Here is a 22138-nt window from a genome sequence, read left to right as displayed (position 1 = left end):
CTAGGTATCTCACATGTATATCTCCCCCCTCTCTAGTTCTATCCCTCCCTATATACCTCTCCTCCTGCCTCCTTACCCATTTCTCTCTTTGTGAACTTATCTCTTGCATTTTCTTCTCTCTCCCTCACCTCTCTACCTCTCACCTTATCTATGTCTCTCCCTTGCTATCTCTCTATCTCTCAACCTCTCCCTCCCTATCTCATTACCCACCTTTCTCTCTCCCCCTCTATCTCTCTCATCTATATCTATCCTCTAGGTCTCCCACCTCTCTTTCCCAAGATCTAGGTATCTGGCCTCTATATCTCTCCCCTCTATAGTTATTTCCCTCCCTCTCCACCTCTCTCCATCCCTTCTTACCCCTCTTTCTATCTTTGTGAACTTATCTCTCCCATTTTGTTCTCTCTCTCTCACCTCTCTACCTCTCCTCCTCTCTAGGTCTCTCCCTCCCTCCCTCTTTACTTCTCAACCTCTCCCTCCATTTCTCATTACCCACATCTCTCTCTCTCCTCAAATATCTCTTGCACCTCTATTTATCCCCCTAGGTCCCTCATCTCTCTCCCCCAGGCTCTAGATCTCTTGCCTCTATATTTCTCCCCTCTCTAATTTGATCCCTCCCTCCTTACCCCTCTTTCTCTCTTTTTGAACATATCTCTCACATTTTCTTCTCTCTCCCCCTCACCTCTCTATCTCTCCCCCTCTTCTCCATCCCCCCAATTTACCTCTCGCTCCATATATGATTATCCACCTCTCTCTCTCTTGTTGGCAATATGTTTTGTCATTAATGTCAACTCAATGTGTGTTTCCATTTATGTCAACTTGAGGTCATTGGTGAAGTTGAAGAGGCTAATAAATGGTTAGAGATAGATTGGTAAGATAGTGGAAGATTTGAGAGAGATGGTTTGACAAGGATTTTGATTTGCATATGAATGATGATGAAGACATAAATGATTGAAAAGTATTTTGTACTCAAGTATGATGTAGATGAGGAAATAGATGTTTTATTATGTGTTTTATCCTCCTACAATAATAATATGTCAATTTGATGTTCCACATGCAATGGAAGGTTCAAGATTATTGGCTAAGTCATCCGTAGTGATTTCTCTAAGGTGGAGTCTTTGTTTTTTTGGTCTGCATTTATCTACAGAGAAAGATTTCTTCTTACGGTAATATAAATGGGTTGATATAGTTATAAAAAAATTATTTATAAAGTATTAGGTTATGTCTACCTCATCAGTAAAAGATATAAGTTTCTATGTACTGGATAATATTGTGACAATGTTATACAATTAACAAAGTCTAGTGAAATGTTTCACACTTCATCATTTAGATAGCTTAGATCATGTGGTTTTTATGGTACATTTCTTGATGATCTAAGATTGACATGTTTGATTTTTAGTTGGTTTGGTGGTTTGCAAGTGCAAATTCCAAGGTAACAAGATGACATAGTCAAACTGGGATGCCCTATTTCTATTAGTTTTGTGGGGTTCTTCCTTTGCACCGACATATAATATTCCTTTAATTTAGGAGATGGTTGTGTAGTGGTTGTAGATGGTCCACATTGTTTTCATTTTGGTCAGCATCATGTTTTTGGTTTCTCCCTAGTGGCTTGAAGATGAATAGTGGTGGTGTTGATGTTGATTGGGTTGATAGATTGGGTTCCTTCATGTATCATTGATCTTGACATATCTTATTTTCTTTGAAGGATGTGTTGATATGTGTTCAGTGTTTATTTATGCTTTGGGTTGATCGACAACCTATTTTTTTCATGATACATGTGTTTGAAGCCAACGTATATTGCATCACACAATTCATTAAAATGGGTCTTTTGGTATCGACCTAAGTTTTACATTTTGAAGTATTGTAGAGCGTATTTAAATAGAAGAGCAAAATATTTGTGAAGGTGATGAGGCAAATAAGAAAGATAATAGTTGAGTATGAACTGTGTGAAGTTAGTATGGATTACTTGTACTACAAAGGGAGTGCAACATTAGCATATGGCATATGCTTCACTTATAGCAATTCAGTTCATGTTTCTCATTCAATATCTCATGTATCCTGCTAGCAAATAATGTATCTCATCAACAGGTCCACTTATCATTGTATCTTTCTACTGGCAAGTCCATTAGGGAGAAATCGACTTCCTTAGGTAGTGAGTGTTAGAATTCGTGAAATGTGAATCCCACAAGCCCAGTTATCTTCTGCAAGAATAATTGTCACACATAAAGAGAAAATTGAATAGAAAAATAATTGAAGACAATAACAATGAAATTCATTGAATTTCTTGTATTTCTTATTGTTTATTGCTTATTGTTTTTTGCTTGAGTTAGAATGAAGGATATTACATCCTTATAAAGAAATATAACTCTAAAGATAGAAACCCTAAATGGTGGAGTTTACAAGATAGATTGAGAGTTAGAATAGAATGCTTGAATCAATCATGTATGCACAAATAGCATAATAGACTAATTAAATGCATGAAACTCTCAAAATCTAAACATAGTTTGCTTTTCCTAATTTGTATTATGCATGGGGATAAATATTAATTAATTGTCCTTAATAAATTAATTAACTAAATAATAAATTATTTAGTGAATTAATGCAATTAAGTGAATAATTAATTAATTTATTCCAACAATGAGCCTTAAGAAAAAACATTGCAACTTTTTCATATTATATTGTGAGATAGCTCTCACTATGGGTTTTCCACATAAAAATATTGGTGTTCTTGTGTGATGCATGCTTTGTTTCTAATATTTATTTTTGTATATTTGATTTAATGCTTAATTTGATAATAGATGTTTAAGTTTAAATTAATGTTGATTCACCCCCCTCTCAACATCCGAGTACATTCAACATCTCTCAAAATACATCTCTCTCACCTCTATCTACCCCCCTAAGTCTCTCACCTCTATATCTATCCCCTCTCTAATTATATTTGTCCCTCTCCAACTATCTCCCTCCCTTCTTACTCCACTTTCTCTCTTTTTGAACTTATCACTTTCATCTCTCCCTTAACTCTCTACCTCCCCCCTCTTTAGGTCTCTCCATTCCCCCTTTCTACATCTGAACCTCTCCCTCATTGTCGCATTATCTCTCTCTCTCTCTCTCTCTCTCTCTCTCTCTCTCTCTCTCTCTCTCTCTCTCTCTCTCTCTCTCTCTCTCTCTCTCTCTCTCTCTCTTTCTCTCTCTCTTCCCTTTATCTATCTTACCTCTATCGATCCCCCTAGGTGTCTCATTGCTCTCCCATAAGCTCTATGTCTCTCACCTCTATATCTCTCCCTCCCACTCCTATATCTCTCCCTCCCACTCTACCTGTCTTCCTCCTTAACCCTCTTTCTCTTTTTGTGAACTTAACTCTCTCATTTTCTTCTCCCTATCCAACACCTCTCTACCTCTCCCCCTCTCTAGGCCTCTCCCTCCCTCTCACTTTACCTCTCAATATCTCTCTCCATGTCACATAACCTACCTCTCTCTCTCTCCCTCTTTATCTCTCTCACCTCTAACTATTCCCCCTATGTCTCTTTCCTCTCTCTCACAATCTCTAGGTCTCTTAGCTATATAGCTCTCCCCTCTCTATTGCTATCCCTCCCTCTCCACCTCTCTCCCTCACTCCTTAATCCTTTTTCTCTCTTTGTGAACTATATCTCTCTCTTTTATCTCTCTCTCCATCGCCTCTCTACCTATCCCCCTATCAAGTTCATTCCCTCCCTCCCTCTCTACCTCTCAACCTCTCCCTCTCTATCTCATTACCAACCTCTCTATCTCCATCTATCTCTCTCACCTCTATTTATCCCCCTAGGTCTCTCACATCTCTCTCCCAGGCTTTAAGTCTCTCACCTCTATACCTCTCCCCTATCTAGTTATTTCCATCCATCTCCACCTCTCTCCATCACCCCTTATCCCTCTTTATAATCTTAATGAGCTTATCTCTCATTGAGGAGCACAATATCGCTCTTTTATGGCGAGATTCTATGAGGGAAAAATATGTGGATGGCTTGTCCTATAAGAAGATCAAGGATATCGAGATATCCAAAGCCGATATCACTGCATTGTTTGTGAATCCTTGCACTGGTCAACCCGTAGACCCCAAAAAATAAAACTTTCTATTAAATGGTGCACAAATGATGATATTGTGAAAAACTTTTGGGATCGTTGGTGGATAGTTTTCGATAAACCACCCAACAACAATCTTGATGTCCTCTTCTACTTCATCAAAAATTGTATGTTGAGTTTGTTTTAGGAAAACATGTGAACTACTTTGACATCCAACCTTTCCAGGGTGTGGGTTTAGGTATGCCCCAAAATAGACCTGGGGTAGTCAAAGTAGTCCAGGGCCCATATGTCCCCCATCCTCTTGTTGATCCCCCACCTCCAGTGTAGCATCCAGATATCATCTGTGAGGTGGCATCATAAACCATATCGGCTATTTACTCTTTGAGTAGCCTTTTGGTTTCTCAGGTCAAGGCAGTAGCTCAACCTTCTTTTGATGGTAGCGGTGCATCTAGTGGCACTAACACGTCCTCCTCGGCTCCACAAATTTGTGTACCCCATAGTTGTTTCATGTGTGGGCACCTATGCTTGGGTTTAGTTGGACAACCTATTGATCCTCATGTGCACACTGCAGATTATGAGGTGCATGAGATGCACGATGCACCAGATGTTATGATAGGGACTGAAGGATACCCTAGAGAGTCCTCGCATGCTAGACACGAGGAGGCACCTTCATCATATGTTGATGATGTAGTGGTAAGATTTGTATTTTCACAGTTCATTCTATATTTTAAATGAATATTTATAATCTAGATAATATTAAGTACTAATGTTTATTTACATGGTCTATTTAATAGTTGATGATAGAGGAGGAGTTGACATAGATCCAGGAGGGCACCTTGACGACCATTTCATTTAGCCTTGATAGTTTTATGGTACATATGTTATTGCACCTAGTTGTTTGTATTATATTATACATACATGCTCATCATTTATATTGGCATTAATTAGATTATGTAGTAACTTGCATGTATATCTTATTTTACTCTTGTAGGGCACAAGTAGTGCGAGTGCGAGGTTGTGCGATTCGGGATCTGGTAGTGCAGCTGGAGACAATGGAAAGGTAATTGAATGCAAATATGATTGAATGAATAGTTTAAATAACTTATAATGATTATACACGTCTAGACATAGATTGATAGTTTCACATACTTGTTGTGTATATGTACAAAAAATTCTTGGCTAAAGAAGAAGAGTTGCCTCGAGTACATGTGTTTGTTTTATTTTGTGTTTAGCAGATATAATTCATTATAATCAGTGACAATTATATGCTAACTTGTATCAATGCCATGTTTGTGAACATATGTAGGTTGTGTATGAAAATATTGAAAACATACCTCCTCTGTCAAAGACATACATCAAGAGTCCTCCAAAGCTGAAGAGAAAATGTGGAGATGAGGTAAACAAGAATAGTTAAATTATAGTTCATTTTTATGTTAAATTTTCAAATGTGAGTTATATAATATAACTAATCTTAATCGTGGTTTGTTTTTTCTTGTGGAGGATCCTTCAAAGCCGAGTAGTACAGCGAAGAGGATCGATTTTGATGACCCATCAGTAGCTTAGGATGATATAGATAGTTTTGGGATGCTTACATGTGTAGTTGGCATGTATATTTTGTATATGGACATACATTCACGTATATAGACACACATTTTGTTTGAGTTGGCGTTTATGTCATATTTGTGAATAGACACACTTGTAATCATTTGATATTTTCATATATACAAAAGTTGATATTTGATCATATAAATTGTTGCTCATGTGTGCATGGTGTTATCATTTTAAACTTTAATCTTCAATCCAATAATTAACAATGGTTAATAATGGTTATTTAATGAACAATAAAATTCATTTCATTTCATCGTAAGTGTTATTTGTATAATCTTCAGATTATATACAATTCATTTCATCTAAATCGTAAGTGTTAAACTTGGTTGCCTTTAGCAACTTCACCAAATTTAATGACCTCCACGAGGTCAAATTTGGAAGACAAGTGTTTTGATGAATTCTCAATTTAAATAAGGTGAAATATAATCATTTTTAATGTAATAAGGTCATCTAGACCAATATTTGTTATGTCTAGTCATAGGTTATTCATATTGGAAAAATTGCTCAAGATTGCTCAAAAGTTGTAAAAAGTTATCAATGGGGGATTCATGTGTTGAAATAATTCATTTCAGTTTTTCAAGATTCCCTATAGTTTTATTAGGGTAGCATTTTTTCAGTTGGTGAAAAAATCATCAATCTCATTCAATCAAATATTGTCGCGTGACCAATTTCTCATTTTGCTCGTCATGATCAGAAACCGTCAATTTTGACATGTCTAGATAGGCATTCTAACCCCATGCATGCTTTTATTTTTTCCCCCCACTTGGTCAAATGCTCGAGGTCATACCCTACCGACGTCATCCCTTGAGTGTCCTAAGTGCTAAAAATTGTCAAACTTTGACAGGCCCTAACTCAGAATCCATGGCACGTACAAATGATCCATTTGAACCTACAAGGCCATGAGAGGGGTCCCTACAAAATCCTATCTCAGTTTTTCAATATTTCCTACGGTTTTATTAGGGAAATATTTTTTTAGATGGTGAAAAAATAGTCAATCATTCAATCAAATGTTGTCACGTGGCCAATTTCTCATTTCGCTTATCGTGATCACAAACCGTCGGTTCTGACATGTCCAGTTAGGAATTCTTAGCATGCTCCTATTCCCCCCCAACTCGGTTGAACACTCGAGGTCATACCCTACTGGTCCCTTGAGCGTCCTAAGTGCTAAAAATTGTCAAACTTTGACGGGCCCTAGCTCGGAATCTATGGCACCTGCAAACAATCCTGTAGTGTCGTAAATTGTACGCACTTGCTAGGGTGGTACAATTTCACACCTAGTTTAGCACCCACCTTGGCACATTTTGCATTTTGCATTGCATTTCCCCTTTAGCACTTAATTAATTAAATTAATTAGGTCTAAGGTTCTATTTTATCATCTCCCATATCATAAAGTTGGGCCCTTTTCATTATAGTGTGCCCCTTTCATTTTATTCTTCCAATACATCATTTAATTTAAAACTCTAATTAGGTCCTATTTTGAACTTGGGGGCTTGATTTCAGGGGTCAAAACATCTCAAAATCAGCTGTAACTTCGGGATTCGCTCTAAAATCATCATATCCGACGCCCTTGAAAATTTGGTGAAAAGTTGTCGGGACTATGGCGCCCGACGTGCACATGGTCCCGGACATTTTTCCCGAAATTTTAGGAGTGCAATCCAATCATAAAATAAAGCTTAACCCTAAGAAATTGGCAGGAGATTCAATCTCTAGGTCGGCCAAAAGTTGAAATTAAGACCTAGGGTTTCATATATAAGAGCTCTCTTTCTTCATTTGAAAGGATCCAGAATTTTGGGTTTCAAGGACCTTCTATGTAGCGAAAGAGCAGATCTTTGAAGACTTCAACAACATTCAACATCCATCCATCAAGCATTCATCAATTTCATTCATCCATTTAGGGCTTTGAAGACATTGAAGAGCAATAGGGGATCACCGACTGAAGATTGGCTTGTACCCCTCCCTTGGGGTTGGGTATGATTTCACGTTGTTTTCATGTCTTTGCATAAGCCTCATTATATCATTTGTATTCATGCTTTAGATCACTTTGCATCTTGATGTAGAGCATTTACTTTGTCAATTACAAGCAATTAGGGTTTACATTCTAGGTTGCTCTAGCTTGCTTACTTTCATTTTAGGATCTTGCACACACACAAGGTCTGCACACACACAACTTTTACTATACAACTTGGCTATTCATGGAGGTGGAAATCACCAAAGTGGGGGTTTGACTAAGGCAAAACCCTATATAGCCACCTACAACCCTTTTCAGATATAAGTGCAGATTTCCGAATTTGAAGGACGTCGTAAGTTGTAGATCCGATGGGAGCAGACTGATACGGGACAATACACCAAATTGCAGAGCAGAAACCTAGGACAGGGGCGTGGGGCGCCCTGGTCCTGATAGGACAGGGGCACTAGGTGCCCTGGTCCCTGGGACAGGGGCGCTGGGCACCCTGGTCCCTCAGACAACAGCAGTTTTCAGCACTTTTCGACAGCTTTCAGGTTGCCAAAAGGAGCAGTTTCAGGTGCAGAATTAGGTTAGTGGCGCATGCGCCCCCATCCCGAACATTTCCACTCAAATTTTAACCCTAGGTACACATCTGCATTCTCCTCTTATCCTTGTGTTTATAGCTTTTCATCACTTAATCTCAATCTTGCAATCTTGTTACTAGTTCATACTTGCACTCTAGGGCCAGTAGTTGAACTTGCATCATTTTATCTATCATTTGCAACAAAGGAATAGAAATCCTAATAGGTAGCCCGTGGCTCTCTCTTCCACAAAAAGAAGTAGTCAATTGTGTGATACCTCTAGGCTCTTTCGTATTCCACAAGTGTGTGATTGAAAGTGAGATTAGGGCATGTTTGCTTAGTGTCACTTTTTCCCCCACACAAATCCATTTGAACCTACAAGGCCATGAGAGGGATCCCTACAAAATCCTATCTCTGTTTTTCAAGATTCCCTATAGTTTTATTAGGGAAGCATTTTTTCAGTTGGTGAAAAAATCGTCAATCTCATTCAATCAAATGTTGTTGCGTGGCCAATTTCTCATTTTGTTGTCATGATCACGAACCATCAGTTCCAACATGTCTAGTTAGGCATTCTTACCCTATGCATTCTCCTATTCCCCCCCCCCCCCCCACTCGGTCGAATGCTCGAGGTCATACACTATCGACGTCATCCCTTGAGCGCCCTAAGTGCTAAAAATTGTCAAACTTTGACAGGCCCTAACTCGAAATCTATAGCACCTGCAAACAATCTGTTTGAATCTACAGGGCCACAAGAGGGGTCCCTACAAAAGCAAATCTATGGTTTTATTAGGGCAACATTTTTTCAGTTGGCGAAAAAATTGCCAGTCTCATTCAATCTATTGATGTAAATAATTATTCATGGATATTATTACACCTTACTTAAGTTTACTTAAGATAATGCATTTCATAGTAGTTTGGGTATGAGACACTTGGGTGTTTATGCCACATTGGGATAGTGTGTGTAGGATAATTTCCACCTTTTATGGTGTTGATCTTGTTATTACTTTATCATATCCACTTATTGTGGAGTGATAATTCCACCTTCGGTGGATGATCCACCTCATGTGAAAAATTTTATTGTTTCTCCTACCTACCACACCTATTTCCTACCTACCCTTGTTTCTTATTGAGCCATATGTCATGTTTGTATGCTCACATATCCATATAGCCTTGCCTATATATGCAGGCTCATCTACATTGTATGAACAACTATAGTTTTTTCTCTATTGATGAGAAAACATTTCATTCTTGTCCTATATTTGTTTCTCTATTTTTGTACATTTCATTGAGCTCTTGATCTTGGCAAAATCTCACACAATCAAATGTTGTCATGTGGCCAATTTCTTGTTCTTCTCAACATGATCATGAATCGTTGGTTCTGACATGTCCAGTTAGGCATTCTTACCCTATGCATGTTCCTATTTTGCCCCCCCCCCACCTTGGTCAAATGCTCGGGGTCATACCCTACCGGCATCGTCCCTTGAGAACCCTAAGTGCTAAAAATTGTCAAACTTTGACGAGCCCTAACTCAGAATTTGTGGTGCCTGTGAATAATCTGTTTAAACCTACAGGGCCATGAGAGGGGTTCCTACAAAATCCTATCTTGTTTTTTCAAGATTCCCTACAGTTTTATTAGGGCAACATTTTTTCAGTAGATGAAACAATCATCAGACTCATTCAATAAAAAATATAGATAAACAAGCATTACACTATAGACACATAATGATCATCGATGTTTCCATGTATTGCATACACATGATTACCATTACACTTGCATGTGAGATCCATAAACGAATATGCAAACATGATTTTTCATCATTATCAATACAACTACACCAATGTACTCATGTACAAATACATTATATATCATCAATATAACTAAACCAGTTTGCTCATGGACATCGTATATAATCATAAAAAAGTTACATGAATTCACATCCATATAAAAATACAACATCCCACTTCATCTACATCAAACATCCTCATGTCCTAAGAGAAAAGCTTACGTAGAGCAATTCCTGCATATAAATGAAGACCAAAATAAGCAACCTTTTTATGCGGAATGAATGTGCTACAAGAAACAAATTATAACAGTTAATACAAATTATTTTGTCAAATTATAAATAGATCATTTGAAACATTTTTTAGACGTACAAGATTGTATAATTACAAAACTTACCAATTTCTCTGCAAAGTCTACAAGCATAACTTTGAAGAAAGACACATGTTGATTAAAGCCCTTCTCACTGCATTTCTCACTACATTCTCTGCATGGTTGAAGAAGATGATAGATATTGTTATTTTTGAATGGCAATACATTCACTTGACATAGTGTGTGAAAGTCTACAAAATTTAATCACATTGACAAAGTGAGGGACTTAGTGTCTACACACAAAATTTAATCTCATTAATGCACACAGAGCATACAGTATTGTGTTTGGCTGTAAATTTTTGTAGTTCTTGGAAATAAAACTTAAAAGTAGCTAAATATTGATAACCCAAGGAATATGTACCATCACCAAGAGTAAACTACTCAACGGCGAATGATCTAGCATGAACCTGTATTTTTAAGAATTGTTAGTCTACACATAAAATGCATGCATGAACATAAAGGCTTTATGATAATCACTTCAACTAAAATGAATGATAATTTAAATGAAAAGGTTGGATTATATACCATAAAAATACGTCCCTTCGAATTATATCGACTAAACCCACTATGTTGACCTAAAAATCATAATGTGATAGTGTTGTATATCATCAAAAAGACCTACATGAGCATAAAGGTTTTGCGATAATTATATCATCAAAAATTGTCAAATAGTGTTGTCTATTATCAAAAATTGTAATGCTCATCAAATGCATGATAATAATCCATGTTGCAAAATATGTCCCTTCGAATTATATTGAGTGTGCCAGCTATATGCATGCAAAAACCATGTTGCAAAAAAAAGCGTTCATCAATAGACCTGCATTTTGAACACATCCTTAATATACATGTAACAAACTTGAACATTAAGGTTTTATGATCATTGTTTAAAATGAAATGTGTGATAAAAAAAAATAAGACACCGTTAAAGAACTACTACTCAAGTGTGTCTGAAGGGTCATCTCTTTGCTTAAGAGTATCCGGTATTGCTTCATGATCAGAAGTAGTCGATGTCCATAGCTCTTTGGTCTTTGGTTTTGCTTGATGCTTCAATAACTTGACATTTGTAGCTATAATAAGGTGTGAATACATGAGAATGGTTTTGTGTCTCTCATAGTCTTCAAATGTAGGTATGTCATTCTTTCTAATCATGTATGTTCGCAACCAAGTTCCCACAACAACAACTGAACCTGTAGGATATGTGAACCCATCATCATCTATCACTTGTTGTGTTAGCTTCCATTTTCCCTATACACATCATGCCAACCAATATTCTGATCTCTCTTCATTCTCTTGTGGTGCAATAACTGCAAAAACATCACCTGGTTATACAAGATCTGATAGATGATCATACTCAAGTGAACTTTCCATGTCATCATTTGACAAGGATACTGTTTGAGATAAATGAGTTAGATATTGTGGAACCCACGTATCAACCCACTCACTTGACTCACATTGATCCCAATCACACCGAACACAACTTTGACAAAAACAAGCCAATGCTCATGTCCAAATGGTCTATGTACTTGCATCTGCGCTGGGAAATGAATGCATCTTTAAAGAATCTTAATTGTTTGACAATCCAATATGTCTCCCAATGTGCCCTCCTCAACCAACCAAAAGAATTTGGTCACTTTTGAATCAAGAGTACCTCCATGTGACAATGTTGAACTACACCAATCAACAATAGAACATGCATCAGAGAAATTTGCACCTGAAATCCTCAATTGATCCTTAACTAGAGCTCTCTTCAAACATGCACCTTCTCCATCATGCTCCCCCTTCCCATGCTATGCCTGAAAAAACACCAAATATGAGGTATACACCTCTCTACATGAATTCTACTCAACCAATAAAACATGCTGGCATTCTTGAATTGACCCATATAGTTATTGACCATATGACATGTCAATCAATTGCAATATCTTTCTCATGCAAGAACTCAAAAAAAATCTTGAAAGAATGTTGCACATACTCGGAGGAGTGTGATCTATCATCACTCATAAAAATGATACTCCCTGATTATCTTCTTGTCCTCTTCTGTACTATCAGGAGCATGTGTATATGTAATGTTAACAAAATAGCAATCTAGATTGAATTGTAGTACTGAGACTATATCTCATTCTGTGGTTGCAATGTATAGTTCTCTGCAAAATCAACCACCGATATAATAGTGCCAATCGGGAAAGAGTTCTTACACATCCTAAACTATTGATCCAACCACTGAGACCTATGGGTGTGCCTTGCATACTTGTAGAAAAGATTTTCCTTAAAATCCAAAATAAAATCAGAAACACTCACTTCTCTTGAGACTAATTCGCATCTAAAACCTTCACCTCCACTCTTCAAAGTATATTTCATTGTCTCATATCTTTTTTTCTCAACATAAATATTTCCAAACTCGTACTTGTTGCCCTCACGAAAACATGAAATAAACTTTGACAACCCACCACATTGTGAGAACTTCTCATTCAAACAATCATTTCTATAGAAATAGCAGCCATCATCTCTAGGGCATAAAAATAGATCTTGCAAGTCTCTTGATGATCTCAGAAATATCATTGCACCACACTCCTGCAACATCTCATTAGTATGCATCGTAGAACGAATATGGCATAAAAGTTCATGGTACATTGAAAACTCCACATGGTACTTTCAACAACAAGTATTACGAATCTTAAGAGGTATGCGATAAAATGACTTCAAAGATTCAAAGGCCCTCTATGATTTTTACAAAGTTGGATGTACTTCACAAAATTTTTTATACAACATTGTTTGGCTTGATTCCAAGAAATGTTTGGGATGCGGTGTGCAGTCTCGATTGTTGGTTCTTAATTTCAAAACATCCTTTACATTGGGTGATACTCTAGAATTAGAGTGCCAAAATTGTTGAATCTCCTCCTTCACATTGTCAGTCAACTTTCTATCAACACGTGGAAGCCTCCCACCAAAATCCCATGTATCATGTTGAAGTGGATCGTCAAGTCTTTGTCTTCGTGCAAGTGATCTATCCAAAGTTTTACAATTTATGTTCAAATCAACACAAGTTTGTCTCATTTGATGAGCCTTCCTCAATTGATGTCTTACTAAGGAGGTTGTAATCACTCTTCGAGTGTCTCTCTTATCTCTTTCCTTGGTATTCTTTCCAATATAATTGAGAGCATTAGATACATTTTTGACAATATTTGAATTTCTCTCCATCTTCTTGTTCATACGAATCTTCAATTTGTTTAGAAATGGTCTCATATTTATCATATTTAGCAATTGAACAAAAAGTTGGCATTGCTCAGTCAATGTCGTATTGCTAAAATTTTGGTCAAAAATTTGTATAGCCCACAATCGAACGTTCTTGTTGACATCTTGCCTTCAAGATTCACAATAATGTTTTCATCAATTTCAAGTAACCATTTTGGGGTTCTTGAAGGTCTTGAATTTGGAATTTGTATTTCATCCATGAGAGGGTCTTCATCTTTTAAGTAATTAGGTGTTACATATTGTTCACTTCCTTGAGCAATTCTACCTTCAATGTCAAAGTTTTCCACATTTTCACCTCCAATGTAAAAAAAAATCATATTTACACCAAAATTATGGACACCTTCATTGTCAACTCCCAAATTTTCACTTTCCATTCTCACATCATGTTGAGCATTTTTATTATCACTTTCAACATTTTCACTTTCAAAATCTACATTTTCATTTCAATAACTTTTTCAACATTTTCAAATTCAATTTCCTATTCACTTGAAGTAACATTAGCAATATTTAGCATACCTTATCTTCTCCTCCTATGACATTCTCTATCTCTTTCTCTATACACTTCAATTTGGTCATTTGAAGGCTTTCTTTTGCATTTAGACTTCCGACGACTACTACTCCTCATTGACCTCCACAAAGATGCTCCTAAATGATTGACAGTGTAAGATTTGACTTTAAGAATCCCTCAAAAGCACAAATTTGTCTCATCCTGTTTGAAAACCCGTGATTGTCGATAAAATCCAGAATGTGAAGAATGTGGGTTGTTGGAATCCACAAAATGGTCCACAAGGCTCTTTTTTATTTATAGAAATCAGATATCCAATTTTAATGCATAAATTCGAGCTCCCAAAAATAATTCTCATTGCCACTTTTTTTACTTTTGCCACATTAATGGTAGTGGCAGAAATCGGATATTCGATTTGAGTACTCATATTTTAGAGAGAGAGAGAGCGCGAGAGAGAGGGGGGGGAGGGGAGATATATATATTAGGGGAGAGGGAGAGGGAGAGACTAGGGGAAAGGGGGAGAGAGAGATATTAGGGGAGAGAGAGAGAGAGAGAGAGATTAGGGGAGAGGGGGAGGGAGAGATTAGGGGAGAGGGGTCATATGACCCCTTAGGACCCATATGACCCCTTAGGACCCATAACAACCCAATATGGTGTCATAAGGGGTCATATTGTGTCCTAAAGGGTCATATGATGTCTTAAGGGGTCATATGACACAATATTGCCCCTTAGGACACAATATGACCCATAACAACACAATTTGGTGTCATAAGGGGTCATATGTTATCTTAAGGGGACATAGGACCCAACATGACTCCATAGGACACAATATGACCCATAACGACACCATATAGTGTCCTAAAGGGTCATATTGTATCCTAAGGGGTCATATGGTGTCTTAAGGGGTCATATGACACAATATGTCCCCTTAGGACACAATATGACCTATAACGACATAATTTGGTGTCATAAAGGGGTCATATGGTGCCCTAAGGGGCCATAGGACACAATAGGACCCCTTAGGACACCATAGGACCCATAACCACCTAATATGGTGTCATAAGGGGTCATATGTTGTCCTTAGGGATCATATGGTATCCCATGACCCCTTAGGACACCATATGACCCCTAACGACACCATATGGTGTCATAAGGGGTCATATGACCCATAACGATACCGTATAGTGTCATTAAGGGTCATATTGTATCCTAAGAGATCATATGGTGTCTTAAGGGGTCATATGACATAATATGACCCATAACGACATAATTTAGTGTCGTAAGGGGTCATAAGACACAATATGGCCTCTTAGGACACCATAAGACCCATAACGACCCAATATGGTGTCATAAGGGGTCATATGTTGTCCTTAGGGGTCATATGGTATCCCATGACCCCTTAGGACACCATATGACCCCTAACAACGCCATATGGTGTCCTAATGGGTCATAGTGTATCATAAGGTGGCAAGATGAACCATTATTACAATATAAAAAGCAGTTCCAATATTGCTTACAAAATTTTGACACCTAAGGGGTCATATGGTGTCCTAAGGGGTCTTAGGACACAATATGACCCCTTAGGACACAATATGAACCCTTCCCCCTCCCTCTCTCTATCTATCTCTCTCCCTTCCCCCTCCCTCTCTCTCTCTCTCTCTCTCTCTCTCTCTCTCTCTCTCTCTCTCTCTCTCTCTCTCTCTCTCTCTCTCTCTCTCTCTCTCTCTCCCTAATATCATATACTAATATATTTATAAATTAATATATTGTATATAATATATAATATATTAATAAATAATAGACTAATTATGTGCAAATTAAGTTATTGAATTTACTTATTAAAATTGGATATCCGATTGTATCAGATATCTGATTTCTGTTGTACAAATTTCAAATTTTAAATTTTGGCTCGGATTTGGCTTGGAAGTGACAAGCCTAGAAAGTCAACTGAAAAAACATGTTTTTCAGTATTCCTTAATTTTCCAAACTTTACACTGGTGACTGACAACTTTTTTTATAGCCAAAATTGATAAAACGAAAAGGGTTTTTTTAAGGACATTCTCAGCTTTCCAACAATATAAGGCTTGTCTTATTTTTACTTTAATAAATAATTATTATTTATTTTCTAATTGAATTCTGACAAAAGTCATGATTGATTGACGGAGTGCTAAGTGAATCTCCCACAATACACGCAGAGCAAACCCACCACACTGCAATGAACTCTCTGACCAAACACCTTCATGTTATGTATATTATTTTAAGTTGCAAGGAACTATTGCAAATAGTAGAATTTCAATAAAATACAATTACAAATTGAGCATGCAACCAATATTACTTAGTGTGATGAGGAATGGTTTTCTCTTTTTATTTAAATTCATAGCTAAGTGAGAGAAACAAAGAACAAGCCCAATACAATGACAAATACACAAATTATAGACATTGAGTGATCATGACGATAATTTAATCACAATTTAACCTACAACAAGAGAAAAAATGGAATACTAGAAATATTGAGAAATAAATAGAAGCAACAAAGGTGGAACAAAAAACACCACTGAAAACAATTCCAAATAGGATACCAACCATTAGCTCAATGGTGTCGCAATGTAATCACTAGTAGCCAAACAAAATAACCCTAACAACTAAGATGAAACAATATGTGTCCCAAACTAAGAACCAATTTGAAACCTAGAGAGATTAGAGTCAATTACTAAAATAATAATAAAACCTCATGATAGATTGCAATCTTGAAGAAACCTTTAGAGAGTATTTGGAGTGCTTTAAACTTCATCAATTTTCTATAGCTACAAGAAAGGTTATGATAAATAAGTTGAATACAAATTTAAAACCTTAATAAAATTGGTTATATTAAATATAATTATCTAAAAATATTAATATTAATTTTATAATTAATTAATCCATATAAAAATTATTTAAACAAATTAATATAATAATATTTAGCATTCGATGTTTCTAAATTTGATTGTGTAAGTTTTTTCTATCAATGTTTAGGATTTCAATCCAAAATGTAAATAGAAAAAAAAACTCACTATCAAATCTAGAAACATCCAATGCTAATAGAAATTGGATCATGAAATTTGATCCAAAACAATAATAGAAAAGGCTCACACAAATGAATTTTAAAACATTTCATAGTAATGCACATTTTTTTGAATAATAATTTCTTTAAATTCTTTTCCTTAATGAACTATGCAAGAAGTCAAGTCATCATGCAAATTCCTCTATCTGTATCGTTTGGAGTCATTTTAATCTAGATAAAAATGGATCAATTTATAGTCCATCATACCCAACAATGTATTTTTGAATTTACAAATGACATAAAATAAAAATGATCATGTTGTAACTAGGAATTTGAACAAAGGATTCAAAACCTAACATTAGCCAACCACGAAAGCTAACAAGCTATGAAAAACATTCATAATCCAATCAATGAAAGAATGAAGACAAAATTCAACAAAAATTAAATGCAAACCATAAAATAGAATCTCCTCCATGTGATTCCATTGTCCTTCTTTCACCTTCAAATGTGATTTTGTGGGTTTCACCTACAAGTTCAAATGCAAGTGGAAGCAAGATTGTGAGATGAAAATGACAACATAAAGTTACTCCAATTGTGGTTGTTGAAAATGAGCAATGAGAGCTCGATTTATAGAAAACTGGGATTGATTGGATGACTAAGATTGAAAAGATAGTCACATATTAGAAGATTATTTGAGCTCACCACAATCTTGAATATTAAATATAACGAAAAATGAAATAAAGTTAATAATAATATTTTATTAGATATAATTTATATATATAATTAATTACATAGAAGGTGTATTACTCTCACATAATGGATGCACAAATATGTGTTAATCAAAACTAGAAGTGTGTTTGTGACACTTAAAATACATGAAAAGTAAAAAATAAAAATAAAAATTATTCTCTCCTATCAACTACCATTCACTTTGAGTTTAACTATTAATCAATTTTGTCTATCTCCAGGCACAAATATGTGTTAATGTTTGTGAAAAGTTTAATAGAAATATAAAAATATTAAAAAATTATTATTATTGATTACAATATCATAATATAATAATAATTTAATATTGATTGTAATATAATAATATAACTATTTTTTAAGTGAAATAATGAACAAATGTGATATCTTTCAGCATACTTTAAGATTATCTTATTAAAAAATTATTTATATTAATATAGAAATATTGAATTCATTTGAAGTTATGATTAATTATCTTATTAAAAAATTATTTATATTAATATAGAAATATTAAATTCGTTTGAAGTTATGAATGGGTGAGGTCACAATCAACACCACCACAACAACCTAACCATCACATTGTACCAATATCCACATTTGATTTTAAACATTGTTAAATATATTTGTGAATAATCCATTAATTATTTTATTTGTTATATCTATTATATTTTAAGAAAAATTATGTTTATTAAACACTCCAAATTTTTGCATGCAATTTTAAGCTTAAGGAACACTCCACATGTTAACAATAAAAGAATATTAACAAAAATAAAACTTTTGAAATATAAAATAATAAAATATTAAGTCTAAAGATACATGTCCATAATTTTTTATATAAATTTCCTAAAGATATATATGCTAGTAATACATATCTTTAATAAACAACTATTAATAATAATAATACATACATACAAATTTTAAATATTATTGTAGAACCACCTATAATTAATAAAAATTTCATGGATACAAATTAAAGTTCTTATAAAAATACAATCTACTAAATGAAATAATAGCAATTACATTATAAAAAACAAAGCTCAAGTCTAATTAATTCTATTAAAATTCATACCAACAAATCTAAAATCAAAAAATAATTTAAATTTTTTTTTTAAAATAGTAAATGAATACTAAACAATTCAATAAATTTCATTTAAAATTATACTTCCATTTCATTTTCAAGAGACCAAACAACTCAAACCAATAAACACAACTCAAAATGAAATTTTGTTTGAACACAAAATCTCTAGTAAATGGTATAACTTCATAAAATTTTAACAACACTTTAAATTTTGCATGTAACTTTGAGCTCAAGAAACACTTCACATATTAACCCAAAAAAAAATGAAATATAATATAATAAAATATTAAATCTAAAAATGTCTACATTTTTCTATAGATTTCTTATATATATACTAGTAAAATATTAAATTGAAATATAATATAATAAAATATTAAATCTAAAAATGTCTACATTTTTCTATAGATTTCTTATATATATACTAGTAAAATATTAAATTTAAAAAATAATTATTAAAAATAAAAATACATAAATAAAATGTAAATTTTATTGTAGAACTACATAAAATTAATGAACACACAATCTACTCAAATCAATATCTATTAATTTTTTTATAAAAACACAATCTATTACATGAATTAATAGCAACTAATATTAAAGACTGTAGATGAATCTTCAACAATTGGATGAACACTATACTCTCATTTCATTTTCAAGAAACCAAACAATTCAACCCAATAAACACCACCAAAAATAAAATCCTGAATAAATATAAAATCTTCAGTAATAGTATCTAAAACTTTCATGGAATCAAACAAATTAGATATCCAGTAGTTGTGTTTCTGAATATCAGAAATGTGATCGTGGATGCCAAAAAAACTCACACAATTGAATCCAGAAACACAACTACTATCATTGAATACTCCCTAAAATAGAAGAATTAAAACTCACATAGAATCAAACGATCCCACTCTGAAAATCTCATTGATGCTCCACGTTTGGTGAGTCATTATGGGGAATTGACAAAAGACCCAAGCTTAGATCACTATCTGGTAAAAACCCAAACTGAGGTCTCCTCCCATTTGAACGATTTGGTCTCCAATTTGAACTCTGCAGCTGACAAAACTCATGGTGTGCTGGCATTGTTACTTGCAGTCTGAGCAACATTTGAGTGTGAACAAGGCCTTTCCGGGCTCCCTGCAGAGTGTTAACAATGGCATTCCGGGCACCCTCAACAGTCACACAAATGAACAGAGCATGCCTTGTAACCCTATCAAATCTTATGGGCCCTGCTTCTATTTCTCCATAGCTTGAAAACAAGGTGAGAAGCATTTCATCATCCATGCAACCTGGGACATTTCTTACATAAATCATTCGTTCAGTAACTGCCACTGGCTCAACAAATTCATTTTCTTCACAACAAACCTGACATACAACTTTTCTGGAATCAATTATCAGGCAGGGGTTTTTGAGGGCTCTCTTAAAGCCCTCCATGTGCTTGTAAGTAACAAATGCATACCCTTTTGATCTGCCATTGTCCCTCTCTATCACCACCTTACATTCTTCCACTTCTCCATATACAGAAAATATGAATTTCAGATTCTGTGAGGTGGTTTTTGGAGCCAGGCCGCTAACAAAAACCTTTCTGTGGGCAGGATTCTTTTCAGCAAGTTTTTCTGTGTACTCTAACAAAGAGGGGTAATTGCTAACAGCATGACTGAGAATTTCAAACATTTGCTCTTTGCTGAATGGCTTCAACAGGTTTTCTATCTTTTGGGCATTCATTTCACCTTTTCTTTCTGTCTCTGTGCCCTCCATTACTGTGTTGCACAAGCTTAACTCTTTCTTTCTGTTTCTGAATTTTGAAAACTGCGGCAGAATAAGCTTCTAGATTTCTGTTTATTGTTGAATATAATATTGTTCATAGCGTCTAATATATAGGTAGTTTGATGTGCTATTTATAAAAGTATGTAAAATTTTAGACTGAGTTAAGACTTCTCTTATTTTTTATTTTATTTTTTCTATATTTAAAGTATTTATTTATTTTTAATTATTTGAGTGCTTATTTTTTCTTTTTTTTTAAGTTGATATTATAATAGATTGTAAGAGCCCATTATAAGATACATTAATTTTTTATTTTTATTTTTTTAAAAAATTATAAATATTGAATCTTTTTTAAGTTGTAAGAGGAGTTTTAAAATATAAATTTATATTTAAATTATAAATGTTGCATTTTTTTTCATTTTAACTCTTTCATTTTTTTAATAGAGAATATTAAATGTTGGATCTTTTTCAATTTTATATTTTTCAATTTATAAGAGAGAATTATAAATTTTGAAGCTTTTTCAATTTTAGCTTTCAAAAAAAAATTCAAGAATTAGTAAAAATAAGAGTTAATATCAAATCATCTCAATACCTTGACATTATATTTATGCAAATTTTTATTCTTAATTTAGAACAGTGTTCATACCTTTTATTTTATTTGTTCATACCTTTTATTTTATTTTATTTTATTTTATCATTTTTATCATTCATATAAAAAAAAAAAGACATGCATTATTCTTTTAATTAAGCGCCAACTATTAAATATAATTATAAATAAATGCTAGATTTTTTTTAATATAAACTTTTTCAATTTATAATTCAAAACTGTAAATATAGGAACGTTAAAATGAAGATGGAACTCTAACTTTCAAATTTGAGAATTACTAAAAATTAGATTTAATGTCAAATGATCTTAATAACTTACAATAGATTCATGAATTCAACTCAAAATAATTATAACATTAATAATCGGTTGATTTTTTTTGCTATAAAAATTAGAAGCATTTAATTTAATATTTAAATGTTTGAAAAATAAATAAATATTTTATTATTATGAAATAAATATAATAATATATTAATAATAACAATTTAATTTTAATTACAATATCATAATATAATAAAAATTAAATAATCATTAGAATATAATAATTTTTTAAGTAGAATAATGATCAAATATGATATCTTTTGGAATACTTTACTTATATTCCTCTAAAGATAAGTATGTTAGTAATTATCAATACTAATAACACTTTCAACTCTCATAAGCATGATGGCATGGGGTCATTCTTTTCACTTAAGCAACACCAACCTTACCTCAACAAACTTATTCTCTAACCGAGTTCCTCACTAAAGTAGACTAAACTTGTAAGATGGATTGTCAAGCTATCTCCCAAAATTACATGTGAATACATGAAG

General features: G+C 34.1%; 1 protein-coding gene across 1 annotated transcript in view; it reads right to left on the bottom strand.

Annotated features, from left to right (window-relative positions):
* The window catches only part of LOC131036294 (UBP1-associated protein 2A), a 42451-nt gene extending 21669 nt beyond the window's left edge, over positions 1-20782 (bottom strand). Inside the window, exon 1 of the mRNA XM_059212904.1 lies at positions 19895-20782. Coding sequence (XP_059068887.1) covers positions 19895-20716 — 822 coding nt within the window. The 5' untranslated portion in view covers positions 20717-20782. The remainder of the gene's footprint in view (positions 1-19894) is intronic.
* Positions 20783-22138: the final 1356 nt, after the last annotated feature.

Source organism: Cryptomeria japonica, chromosome 10, assembly GCF_030272615.1.
Source record: "Cryptomeria japonica chromosome 10, Sugi_1.0, whole genome shotgun sequence".
In the NCBI taxonomy this organism is placed as follows: Eukaryota; Viridiplantae; Streptophyta; class Pinopsida; order Cupressales; family Cupressaceae; genus Cryptomeria; species Cryptomeria japonica.
Note: the sequence above shows the minus strand (reverse complement) of the source record. Positions and strands in the feature narration are given on the sequence as shown.